This window comes from Polypterus senegalus, chromosome 5 (assembly GCF_016835505.1).
Source record: "Polypterus senegalus isolate Bchr_013 chromosome 5, ASM1683550v1, whole genome shotgun sequence".
NCBI classification, from domain to species: domain Eukaryota; kingdom Metazoa; phylum Chordata; class Cladistia; order Polypteriformes; family Polypteridae; genus Polypterus; species Polypterus senegalus.
This window is the reverse complement of record NC_053158.1, coordinates 65929451-65943645: the sequence shown is the minus strand read 5'-3', so window position 1 is coordinate 65943645 and position 14195 is coordinate 65929451. Positions and strand designations below refer to the sequence as shown.

The 14195-nt window shown below is 37.1% G+C and overlaps 1 protein-coding gene across 1 annotated transcript in view; it reads right to left on the bottom strand.

Annotated features, from left to right (window-relative positions):
• The window catches only part of cables1 (Cdk5 and Abl enzyme substrate 1), a 97072-nt gene that overhangs the window by 53936 nt on the left and 28941 nt on the right, over window positions 1-14195 (bottom strand). The window contains exon 2 of the mRNA XM_039754731.1: window positions 3248-3319. Coding sequence (XP_039610665.1) covers window positions 3248-3319 — 72 coding nt within the window. The remainder of the gene's footprint in view (window positions 1-3247; window positions 3320-14195) is intronic.

Sequence of the window (14195 nt, the reverse complement as noted above, 5' to 3'; positions counted from 1 at the left end):
TCAAATGGTATCTTATTTGCCTCTCTCTTATTTTATACGGCAATACATTGTATGCAACTTCTTCTGAGTCAATAAGTGCAAGGTTCAGAAAATGCCATGCAGTCAGATCCATAAGTATTTGGACAGTGACACACCACACCACAACAATGGATTTGAAACAAAGCAATCAAGATGTAACTGAAGTATAGACTTTCAGCTTTAATTCAAGGGGCTTAACAAAAATATTTTATGAGCTGTTTTGGAAAGACAGACATTTTTATAAATGGTCCTTCTATTTTCAGGGGCTCAAAGGTATTTGGAAAAACTAACAATCATAAATATAATGATCATTTTCAATATTTGTCTGAAAATTCTTTACAGTCAATGACTGTCTGAAGTCTGGAACCCATGGCCATCTCCATGTGCTGTGTTTTCACTTTAGTGATGCTTTGCTAGTCCTTTACTGCATCTGTCTTCAGTTGCTGCTAGTTTGTTGGACTTTCTGCCAGCAGTTTTGTCCTCAGGAACTGAAATGAATGTCCAATTGGGTTGAGGTCAGTTGACTGACTTGGCCATTGAAGAACATTCCACTTCCTGGTTTTGAAAAGCACTTGGTTTACTTTCACAGTATGTTTTGGGTCATTGACCATCTGTACTGTGAAGTGATGTCTGATTAGTTCTGCAGCATTTGGCTGAATCTGAGCAGATAGTATAGCTCTGTATACTTCAGAATCCATCCTGCTACTTTTGCAAGCAGTCATACCATTAATGAACCCTAGTGACTGACACAGCCATACATGGTCATGCAATAAAACTACCTTCACCATGTTCTAACATTCTGGTATACAGGTGCTGTTCATAAAATTAGAAAATCATGACAAAGTTGATTTATTTCAGTAATTCCATTCAAAAAGTGAAACTTGTATATTAGATTCATTCATTACACACTGACTGATGTATTTCAAATGTTTATTTCTTTTAATTTTGATTATTATAACTAACAACTAATGAATGTCCCAAATTCAGTATTTTTGAAAATTAGAATATCAATTAAGACCAATGCAAAAAAAGGATTTTTAGAAATGTTGGCCAACTGAAAGGTATGAACATGAAAAGTATGAGCATGTACAGCACTCAATATTTAGTTGGGGCTCCTTTGGCCTGGATTACTGCAGCAATGCGGCGTGGCATGGAGTCGATCAGTCTGTGGCACTGCTCAGGTGTTATGAGAGCCCATGTTGCTCTGATAGTGGCCTATAGCTCTTCTGAATTGTTGGGTCTGGCGTATCGCATCTCCCTCTTCACAATACCCCATAGATTTTCTTTCATCAGAGAACATAACTTTGGACCACTCAGCAGCAGTCCAGTCCTTTTTGTCTTTAGCCCAGGTGAGATGCTTCTGACGCTGTCTCTTGTTCAAGAGTGGCTTGACACGAGGAATGCGACAGCTGAAACCCATGGCTTGCATATGTCTGTGCGTGGTGGTTCTTGAAGCACTGACTTCAGCTGCAGTCCACTGTTTGTGAATCTCCCCCACAGTTTTGAATGGGTTTTGTTTCACAATCCTCTCCAGGGTGCGGTTATCCCTATTGCTTGTACACTTTTTTCTACCACATCTTGTCCTTCCCTTCGCCTCTCTATTAATGTGCTTGGACACAGAGCTCTGTGAACAGCCAGCCTCTTTAGCAATGACCTTTTGTGTCTTGCCCTCCTTGTGCAAGGTGTCAATGGTCGTCTTTTGGACAACTGTCAAGTCAGCGGTCTTCCCCATGACTGTGTAGCCTACAAACCTAGACTGAGAGACCATTTAAAGGCTTTTGCAGGTTTTTTTGAGTTAATTAGCTGATTTGAGTGTGGCACCAGGTGTCTTCAATATTGAACCTTTTCACAATATTCTAATTTTCCGAGATACTGAATTTGGGTCTTTCATTAGTTGTCAGTTATAATCATCAAAATTAAAAGAAAAAAACATTTGAAATACATCAGTCTGTGTGTAAAGAATGAATCTAATATACAAGTTTCACTTTTTGAATGGAATTACTGAAATAAATCAACTTGGTCATGATATTCTAACTTTATGACCAGCACCTATATATTGATCTTAGTTTCCTTTGTCCAAAGAATACTGTTCCAGAACTGGAGAGGCTTTTAAAAATGTTTTCTGTAAAAGCATTATTAGTAGTTCCTATGTTTTGAGATTTACCAGTGGTTTGCATCTTGTGGTAAACCATCTTGTCTTTATTTTCATGAAGTCTTCTCTTGATTGTAGAATTTGTCAGTGATAGGTCTGCCTCCCACAGAGTGTTCTTGGTTTGGGCGAATGTTGTGAAGGGGTTCTTCTTCACCAAGGACAGAATTCTGCAATCATCAAGCACAGCTGTCTGCTGTGGTTTTCCAGACTTTCTGCCAAGTTAACCAGTGCATTCTTCCTTTTTAAGAATATACTAGATTGTTGATTTGAACACTCCTTGTGTTTCTACTTTCTTTAAAGTGCTTGTTTTGGTTTCTCAGCCTAATGATGGACTGTTCTTACTTGCATGGGCAGCTTTTGTACCTCATATTGAGAGATCACAGCGACCGCTTCCAAATGCAAATTCCACAATTTGAATCAATTCCAGACCTTTAACCAGCTTAATAGTTAATGAAATAATGAGTGAAATGCACCAACCTGGCTACGTAACAGCCTGTCAGTCAAATGTCCATATACTTTTGAACCCAATGAAATGGTGGGCTATGCAGAAAAATGGCTGTTATTCAATATTATTGGTAAACCCTTTAATCTGTCAAGTTGACAATCTACCCTTGAATCACATAATGATTGCTTTATTTCAAATTAATTGTGGTGCTATGCAGAGCCAAAAGTATGAAAATTGTGTCATTGTCCAAATAGTAATGGACCTGACTGTACATGAAGAGTTTTGGTTTATGATCAAGAGAGAGACAGTTTTGTTCAAATACAGAAAGAATTTTTAGCATATTGAAAAAGTCAAGATACATTTAAAAATCCACCACTCTACATATTCATAATTATGAATTCTTACTGGAAGTTCCATTAATCTGTAAGACAAACCAAACCATGACATAGAAACATTACTTTAAGCACAAAAATAATGCATTATTCCTTAGTTTTACAAATTCAACTCACAAATAACAATATTCATATCTATTTAGTTATTTAAAATAAATAGCATAATATATATAAAAATGATAATAAAAATAGTATTTAAAATAAATCATGTCTGCGCTTTAATGCTCCTAAAGTTACTACCTGCGCAGGGGAGCATTTTCTTCAATGTCCTCCAGAGTCTCCAAAGAAGAGCGTTGGGAGATCAGTCTTCGTCTGAGAAGTAGAAAAGACAAGACAAATGAGCAGATAGCAAGAGGATAGTATCAAGTGCAGTCACCAAATTGCATAGTAATTAAATGCCATACAATTTAATAATGACCCACACAGAAAATAACCAATGCCTCATGTAATAAGAACAGGATTAAAATGGATCCACTTTCTTTCAACTGGGTGAATGAAGCAAAAATAAATCAATGTTATGAGGAGCATTAGGTTTGCAAATAAATGTGCATTCAGAACTGTTACTCATACAACAAGGAATAAGTCATGACTTCATCTTCATGAGATTTTCTCTCTTACAATTGATTGTGGAGCTCCAGATATCTAGAGGTTTTGTTTTCCTTTCCTCTGTTGTGCATTGGCAATAGCACAACAATTAATGGACAGATATTGCTGGTAATCACGTGAACGGACTGTGACCGCAGTACATAGAAAAGAAGGAAGAGCTCCCAAAGATTGCTTTTCTCCTGGACAACTATACGTTGCATTCTCAAGAGTGAGCTTGCGCAGCTTTGTCATATTACAACCGGAGTGCAGCCAAAACCTTTAAAGTGCCGGGTCTTAGCTAGCATTAAATAAAGCCGTGGACATCACAACATCACACAAGAGAGCAGCTCACGTGAACTGACTGAACGCAGTACGAGTGATCACTTCCATGCATCAAACCTGTTCAAAAAACGCATTACACAATTGAGGTGATGGCTTTATATGTCTTTCGTTTATAAAACAGCAGAGAAGCTGTGTAAAGGCTGTTTCACAAAAAAACAGCAAAGCATCTTATATGAGCAGGCAGTCAGCTAAAGAAGGGAATCAATAAATATCTAAATAGTCGTAATAAACAAGCAAAAAATAACATACAAGCCGAGGATTAAATAAAGGAAATGGGTACCTGAACAGTAAAGCAAGTCTCTAATAGCTACACAATTACTATCAATGTAATCGGTGTACCATGAAATCATGCATTGACATAAGTTCCCCTTTGCTTGTATTGCAAAGTGTGATTAAATGCGTGATTTTTTAACGCGTTATGGAGCACATGCATCGAAGCTTCTCAGCTGTGCTTGTGCTAAGAAAAGGAAACATTTTAAAAATAACGTAACACGATTGTCAATATAACCTTTTGTAAGTAGTGCCTGGAGGATTCAGTGTGGAGAAACTGTAGAGACAGCGTGTGTATTAACTTGTGGATTTTTCTGTATTTGGTGGCAGCATCACAAAGTCGCTTCCGTAACACTGCGTGCGTTAGCTACGGAGCTCAGCTCACAGTGAAATGAGGTGAATGGGAGGGGAGATGATGACGTGACTCTCCCACCCGCCTTAACTGTCAATCCCCCACAAACACAGTCTCTCGGAATTTGCATAAGCACAGCCCTTCACCTGCAATTTTAACTTAGTTACAAAGTGATCAAAACTCTCATTTATATCTTGCGTCCTCTCATTAAACTTGTATCCCGCATTACCCGTGGACATGACAAACGCCAGCGGCAGCCTGTCCATGAACTTAATTTAAACTTTAGGTTTACACCATGCTTTGTTTCCGAAGTAGCAGCACTCATGAATATGGTTGTATATGTCACTCGCTCGGTTATTGTTTCACTGCCTTCTCAAATTATATAATGCATGTTTTCTTCAGCGCTTTTTGGAGCTCTTCCTGGTTTTCTACGTACTGCGTTGATAGTCAGTTCACGTGATTACGTGGGAGGCATGATGTTGTCACACGAAACTCCGCCCCCACGGCTTTCAAGCTCAACTCCATTACAGTATATGGAGAAAAATAGCTTCCAGTTATGACCATTACGCGTAGAATTTCGAAATGAAACCTGCCCAACTTTTGTAAGGAAGCTGTAAGGAATGAGCCTGCCAAATTTCAGTCTTCCACCCACACGGGAAGTTGGAGAATTAGTGATGAGTCAGTGAGTGAGTGAGTCAGTGAGGGCTTTGCCTTTTATTAGTATAGATATATATATACACACTCTTTGGGGTGTGAGCAACTGTTGCTGGGGGTGCCAGAATCCATCGAGGAAGAAAAATGAAAAACATTATTTGTACGAAATCTTAATTTATTTATCCATTCCTAAATAATTAAATGGGCAGGCTATTTCGTATCAGTGCAATACGCTGCTTGTTCAAACAGATGACTCCCGCTCTTACGTGCAAGTCTGCGTGTATATTATGAACTATCGTATCTGTTCAAGTTCTATTTAAATTTTAAATAGAAGGAATTTTTATTTAGTCGACAGAAATATCTTTGGTAGGAATGTAAGTAAAATGTAGGCATCATTGCATAAATTTTTCTTCACCATAGAAATGTAAAGAGTAAATTCGCCTTACATTCCAACCAAAGATATTTGTGTCGACTAAATAGAACTTGAAAAGATATATTTTTTCGAATGTGATCGCGCAATTCAGATCGAGTTGACGCCACTACATCGAGCCGGCGTGCTATTGTGGTTTCGCCTGCGTGCCTCAATAAGTCACCCTCCCCTCGCTCTTACTTTTTACCGTTCATCTAATGATTACACCGAGTATGGCTTTACCAAAACAATCATTGATGGCGAATAAAGTATTCATAAAGCTTCAGTTGGTGATCTGTCTTTCTGTGTTAACTGCATATTTTTCATACGTCTCAAACCAAGGGGATGCGAGGGCAAAATGAATCGGGAAGCGCTGATATATATGTATGTGTGTGTGTGTATATATATGTATGTTTTACTGTGAAATAATGCAAAAAGTATGCGACACGTGTTTCGCCCTAATTTTGGGGTCATCAGGCGTACATACTCAGTGCACCCCCTCTCGGGAATCAAACCTCGGTCGTCGGCACTACAGGCGAAGCCTCTTCCATTGCGCCACGGTGTGTGGTTTGTCTATTTGAGAGTATGTAGATCGGGAGATAGATATATATATATATATATATATATATATATATATAGCGGAGAAGTAGTGTGTTAAAGAAGTTATGAAAAAGAAAGGGGAACATTTTAAAAATAACGTAACAGGATTGTCAATATACAGTAATTGTTTTGTGAGTGTTAGGAGTGTTGCTGTCATCAAGGATTTGATTATCATTATTTCTTTCAATCAGGCTCATATTTGTAGGATGTGTTCAAGTTACATTCCGTGTTTGTCAATCGTTGTAAAGATAACAGGTTTCATTCATCGATTCGTTTCTTACTGCATCAATAAACAGCTCATCTTCCTCTTTATCTGAGACGTGACACACTGCATGCACTGTTTTTTTTTCCCCCCCCCACTGTCTTCCTTTAGCGGTACATTGACTTTTTCCACCGTGTGCTTTGTTTCCGCAGTAGCTGCACTTATGAACATGTTTGCATGTGTCACACGCTTCATATTTTTTTGCTGCCTTCTCAATTGTGTAATTCGGTTTTTGTTCAGCACTCTTTGGAACTGTTGCTTTTTGTCTGTGCACTGCGTCAGTTCACGTGAGCTGCTCGGTGTACATGCATCGAAAGTTCCCAGCTGTGCTGGTGCCATCTCGTGCGATGTCCACGGCTGTATTTAATGTTAGCTACGACCCGGCACTTAAAAGTTTCTCTCGCAGTTTCGCTGAGTTTGTGCCAAACACCACCCTGACCATCTCATCTTCGTCTGCATAAGCACAGTCCTTCACCCGTGAATATTTAGCAGCAGTGTTTCTATTGGATTGCCGCTGACGGACGGCCTTATATGGGCAGGCACTAAATTGGCCTCCCACGGCCAGGGAGCAGAAGTCTATTATAGTATATGGACGAATAAATAGGTTCCAGTTATGACCATTACACGTAGAATTTCGAAATGAAACCTGCTTAACTTTTGTAAGTAAGCTATAAGGAATGAGCCTGCCAAATTTCAGCCTTCTACCTACACGGGGAGTTGGAGAATTAGTGATGAGTCAGTCAGTGAGGTCTTTGCCTTTTTATATATATATATATATATATATATATATATATATATATATATATATATATATATATATATAGATATAGATATAGATAGATAGATATATGCCAGCAACACTCATGACAATGACAAAACAATTGTCAATTTATGTTACGTTATTATTAAAATGTTTCCTTTTCTTTTTATTACTTCTTTAACACACTACTTCTCTGCTGCAAAGCGCGGGTAATTTTCTAGTTTAGCATAAAAGGCAATGAACTATAAAAATAATTCCACAAGTTTAATCAGTTTGTTTTTAGAAAAAGAGAGTGAAAAAAATGCAGACTAGAGAGAACAATGCTAACCAAAAACAAACCTATTAGCTTGCATTTTTTATAAGGCCACATTTACACAATTATTTTCATAACATTTAAAAATGCCACTACAAAGTTTTTGAAACTCTGTTGTTATTTAAACATTACATTTTACTCATGAAATGCATGTCTAGTTAAAACTAGTTCTTACTATTTCAAAGAGACAATCCACCAGTATTATTTACAAAATGTAGCATAACTGAACCATATAGCGTAAAAACAAAAGGAAAGTAATAATTAACAACTATTTCTATAACCAATTATGGTTTCATTGGTTGCACTAAAAGCAATTCAAATGATCAGGAATGAAAAGTATAGTAGCTTGAAGGGCCCAGTTTTATAAAAAAAAACAGAGAAAATTGGCCTAGGTTGGTTTTAAGCATACAAATAAACAGTAATACTAAGATCAACAAAATTTCCAGAGGCCCTCAGAAGAAATACATGCCACATCTGGAAGGAACAGCAACCCAATGTAAAAGAATATTAAATACTTTCATTCAATATAAAGAATTATATATAAACGGAAAAAAATATATAGATTATTGGAAAACCATGGAGTAAGCCACCCTACCAGATTCAGACAAATTGTTGATCAAAAAATGCTTGAGCATCATTTTCAAGATAAGAATATGTAATGGCACTGTTTGACACAAGAAAGAAAGATGGTGGGGATCAACCAACAGAAACAAATTACAAAAAAAAAATCTAGTCTACATAAGAAGCAAATATAGCCCTCTTTAATGATTTGGTAAGTTGCATTCATTTTAGTGCTCCTAACAGAATCAGTTACCACTTAGAGGATTATGAAGTCAGGAGTTAACTTGCCTATGAAAGCATTAGCTAATTGTTTTTATCCATTTTCCTTTTATTAATTGATATTAACTTAAAAATACACAGACTATAATTATATAAGGATTAGATTGTAAAATTCATAACCAGATTAGTGGTAGCATTACCTGTGGATATGATGCAATTTAAAACTGTTAGGCAAACTACGTATGCAGCTGTGATGGAGAACAGGCCAAGATGCACTGTCTGAGTTCACAGCAACCCTCCTGAAGCTTTCACACATGACATGGACAAGTACCAACATCAAAACAATAAGGCGATCCTCTGGTTCAAAACAAAAAGATTGCCAAAGTAATCAGCAGTGGCAGACCCAGCTTATACACAGCAGACGGCAGGCTACAGTCACTCAACTAGAAGCTAAATAACCAGTGGTGCTCAAAGAGGAATAACTAAACACATACCCCTCATACATCTAATAAAGCGATGACTAAATATACTAATATGACATATGAAGTCACACACGAAAACACAGACTGATATGCAGACCTTAATTAGTACTGTAATTGTTTTGTTGTTCATTATAAACTGTGTGTATACCATGATTCATTATAATTATAAAACTTAATTTGAACTTCACAGCCTTGTGTGAGTATTCCATACATATTTACAAATGGTGAACATATAAAAATCACTACTACATTCATCTTCCAACAGTCCACTTCTCACTTTTAACAGTTAAAAAGCTAGTCTATCTATCCCCTTGTGCTCTGCTACACAGCAGTGGCACACAGGAGTATAAAAGTAAGCGGTGTAACAAAGGCAAATTATCTGCATCACTGGCTTTAAATAGTCGGCATGACTTGTGGTTTTAAGTCTCTAAGTGGATCAAAACAGTACTGTACAGAGACCAGCTGCCAATGATTTGCTTACCATGGTATAAAAGTTAATTTCAAGATAATAACATGGGAAAATTAGTCATCTAGTAAAATGTGAAAAACCAATAAAAATTCAGTGAGGTTATTCCCAAATACAGAAAAATACATCACTGCTGCCCAGCTCTGCTTCAGGTAAACCACCATGTTAGTTTTTATTGTGGTCTTACCATTTACTGAATAACAGTGAGTTGCAGTAGTTTACGGACACATGAAGGGGCAAAAAAGCAGTTTCATCTACTACAAGCAAAGTTTAAATCTTGCCTGAAGAAGGGGTATGAATTGCCTCAAATAAAAGGTGTCATTTTGCTCATTACTCTATTACAAGCAGAATGCTTAACAAAAGCAAACAACAGAAACTAGTACCTCAAGAACTAATTGTCTAATTAACACATAGGACACACGGTCTTGTCACAGGCTTTAACACTAGAATTACCAGAGCCTACGAAAAAACATGTAAATCCGTCTCACCTTAAATCGCTTCTTAAAATCGTTCACAGCTCTCCACCAGCGTCTTTTGTCATCTAAATGTGCTGATAAAAATCAGGCTGCAAGCAGCCAGCTATTCTATCCCCCCCAACGACTTAGAACGTGCACAAACTTCTCCCAGCTCATGCCTTGATTGATTTTCTGGGAGTGAAGTGGAGTTTTAGAGTGTAAATAATAGATTGTTGTTTGGAACACACACATTTCATGCCTGTTCCGTTTCTACAGTAATCTGTGTAAACAGAAACGTTTTTTATATTCTACTAGTAGATGACAAAATGTAGGCATAAACTATATAATGTATGAAGCCTGAAGTATCACAGAAATACTTTCACAAAAGGTACAAATCTAACATAACAATTGCGCTTTTATTCAAAAATATAACTGCAGAAACAAAAAGCCTCCTTAACATGCGACATTGACACCCTTTGCGACTCTTCAATTACACCCTTTGGGGGGTAAGTAAACGTTAACATTATACAATGATATCGTTTGTTATACCTGCCTTGCACTCTCCACCCTGCATTTTTTAACTTGCACTGCATTTTTATCACTATTTAATTAATGTTTTTATCAGTATGCTGCTGCTGGAGTATGTGAATTTCCCCTTGGGGATTAATAAAGTATCGATCTTGTTTATGTAGAACATGTGATAGCATAAGATGGTGTCATCATCATTGACTAAAGCTGATAAAAAATAACAATAGTTTACATCAGCATACATTTTCTCTCTCCATTTAATATAGTTGTTTTACTTTTTGCCTTTAAGGCTTTGTTGCTCAAGATGTTCTGTAGGCAGAGGTGCAAACTCAAGAGTTAAATTAGGCAATTGATTACACTACAGAGGAAGGCTTTGCAGAGGCACACCTGACCCGGAATGTTTTGTCAAAATAAGCAAAATTCACCTGTTCATCCTTTCTCTTTGTACCCAGTAAATACAGGTGGCTATTGGTTGAGTGCTGACAGGAGAGGACATCTACAAATGAAACAGTTTTTGCTTGTTACCTTTCATTAGGTCAATTTTAAAAAATACTTCCACAAATTACATTCAGCTGTGCTCTTACTTTTTCGACAAAAGAAATGTAGTGACAGAAGCATACTCAATATTCATTAAAGAAATAACAAATACACAGAGTTCTTTAAGGGCTGCATATATATACAGTAATCCCTCCTCGATCGCGGGGGTTGCGTTCCAGACCCCCCCGCGATAGGTGAAAATCCGCGAAGTAGAAACCATATGTTTGTATGGTTATTTTTATAAATTTTAAGCCCTTATAAACTCTCCCACACTGTTAACATTATTAGAGCCCTCTAGACATGAAATAACACCCTTTAGTCAAAAGTTTAAACTGTGCTCCATGACAAGACTGAGATGGCAGTTCTTTCTCACAATTAAAAGAATGCAAACATATCTTCTCTTCAAAGGAGCCTTCAGGAGCAGAGAATGTCAGAGAGCGCGCTCGCTAAGAAAAGTAAACAATCAAAAAATCAATACTTGCTTTTAAGTATGCAGAAGCACCGATAAAGCGGCATTTTGTAGAGGAGCGTCCGTATCTTCTAAGCAAACAGCCCCTCTGCTCACACCCCCTCCATCAGGCGCAGAGAGAGTGAGAGAGATAGAGAGAAGCAAACAATCAAGCACCGTGCGGGAAGCATATCTTATATCATTGAGGAGTTTTAGTTAATATGTAATACATTCTCTGATTGGGTAGCTTCTAAGCCATCTGCCAATAGCGTCCCTTGTATGAAATCAACTGGGGAAACAAACAAACTGAGGAAGCATGTACCATAAATTAAAAGAACCATTGTCCACAGAAAGCCGCGAACCAGCGAAAAATCTGTGATATATATTTAGATGTGCTTACATTTAAAATCCGCGATAGAGTGAAGCCACGAAAGTAGAAGCGCGATATAGCGAGGGATTACTGTATATATATTAGGCATTAAATTGCAAAAGGGCAAAAAATGCACGGAACTTTTTGCGGCCTGCTTAATCCAAATAAAGCTCCAGCCTCTTTTAAACCACCTGCTTACAGCACTAGGCAGAAAACAACCCTGGACAGGGCACCAGTCCATCACAAGGCCCACTCTGACACAAAGACACACACACACACAATTTGGAATCATCAATTAATCTAACACATTCAGAAAATCAATGAAGACATGGGGATAATGTACAAACTCCATTAGCTGATATTCCTAGAGTCGACAGTCAAATCACACCAGTCCAGCCTAAATATCACAGAGGGCTATCCTTACACATTAATGCATCATTAACAGTATACTTTTTCACATTCCTGTACACAGTATACCAAAACATACACAATAAGAAATACATTTTTAATGAATTAAAAAAATGGGCTAAAGTTGCTCATTGTGGCTTAACAGATTCATATCTGCAACAGGTTTTTTATTTTAAGAGTTACATGCAATGTTGTTTCATCACTTGGATTATTTGTAGATGGAAACAAGAAACTTGCGGTTCACCTTGATTTTAAATGATACTACTAAGAAAATGAGTAAGGCATCAAGAGGACAAAGGTGATTAACAAAGATATGAGAAACATTTAATGAATCAAAAGATTTGATAGTGACTTAAAAAAGAATGAGTTCTCAAAAGGCAAGTCTTTGGATTGTGTGTGTATACTTCACTTGCCCATCCATTGGAAAAATCAGAAGGTGAACAAATCAGAAGGTGAACCATGTCCTGGTAGCAGTGATCAAAGGCTATTCAAAAACCATGTAAACAAGATTCATAACTATTGACAGTGTCTCAATCACATGAGCTACAGTGTTCACACCTTTCTTCACCTTTCTGGACATTCAATAAAATTTTGGTAATATTGCAACCTATTATTGTTTCATATTACAGACTTCAAGAGTAGCTATGTATGTTTTATGCTCATTTCCCAGATAAAGGCATGAAAACACATACATTTCGCAATGTTGCACCCAAACAACCTAAAATTATTTAATGTGGAAACAAAGTGTCTTTTACCAGCATGACAGACTGAACATAAAATTGCACTTTTATGTTAAGCACTATTCATGTTGTAAGAAATGAGAACACTATTTCAGTTATGAGCTGTGGAAAAGTAGACCTCAAGTTTTCCAGGCCATAAAAATACTCCACTGATTACATTCTCTCTGTGAAAAATGGCCAAGGATTTCATGCCGGAACCTATTTCTTGCTTTAACAGAAAACACATTTAAAAAAATAGTAACTAAGTTGCTGCCAGTTTAAAAAAAAAATATTTCTAAGAAATACATTTATTTGTTAAACTATTATTATTCTTTTAAGCTTCACAACCAGTAAAACGTATAGGTCATTTTGCAGTGATAGATGGAATTCCATAGTACAAACAAGTAGTGAGTGGATAAATTATCGAGCCATATCTGAAGAGGGAAGTGTGACTGATAGTTAACGACCATCTGTCACCATTTAAATCTTAGAATGGGGGCTGGGGCTACCAAATTCTTTTTTTCCTGTAAAAAAAGCATCCAATTGGAAGCACCAAAAAGCAAAACAGATGTTCAGCTTCAACATGCACGGTGTCAGGCACCTGACTATATGCCTCACAGAAAAAGCTAATGAAACGGGAAAAAGCTGAATAAACATTGGCTTGAAAGAAAGAACTACTTGTTTTCACCATTTTGAAGATGGATAAACTGTACAAGTTTTTGACATCACTGGTTGAAAACCTCAGTTAATCTTCAGTTTGTTTAAACATTGTAAAAAGACAACACTATTTTTATATGTGCTCTCTCCAGAAGACGGTGACAATCGCAAATGTAATTTTAACAAGAACATGGGATTAATTTATACTGTAGATTGCCCAAGATAACATACTGAATATAGCATGAAACAAACAACCCTATGAGGTTTAAACATGAAAGAGTAGAAATTTGTACAATACTGATTTACAGTGGTGTGAAAAACTATTTGCCCACTTCCTGATTTCTTATTCTTTTGCATGTTTGTCACACAAAATGTTTCTGATCATCAAACTCATTTAACCATTAGTCAAATATAACACAAAATGCAGTTTTTAAACGATGGTTTTTATTATTTAGGGAGAAAAAAAAATCCAAACCTACATGGCCGTGTGTGAAAAAGTAATTGCCCCTGAACCTAATAACTGGTTGGGCCACCCTTAGCAGCAATAACTGCAATCAAGCGTTTGCGATAACTTGCAATGAGTCTTTTACAGCGCTCTGGAGGAATTTTGGCCCACTCATCTTTGCAGAATTGTTGTAATTCAGCTTTATTTGAGGGTTTTCTAGCATGAACCGCCTTTTTAAGGTCATGCCATAGCATCTCAATTGGATTCAGGTCAGGACTTTGACTAGGCCACTCCAAAGTCTTCATTTTGTTTTTCTTCAGCCATTCAGAGGTGGATTTGCTGGTGT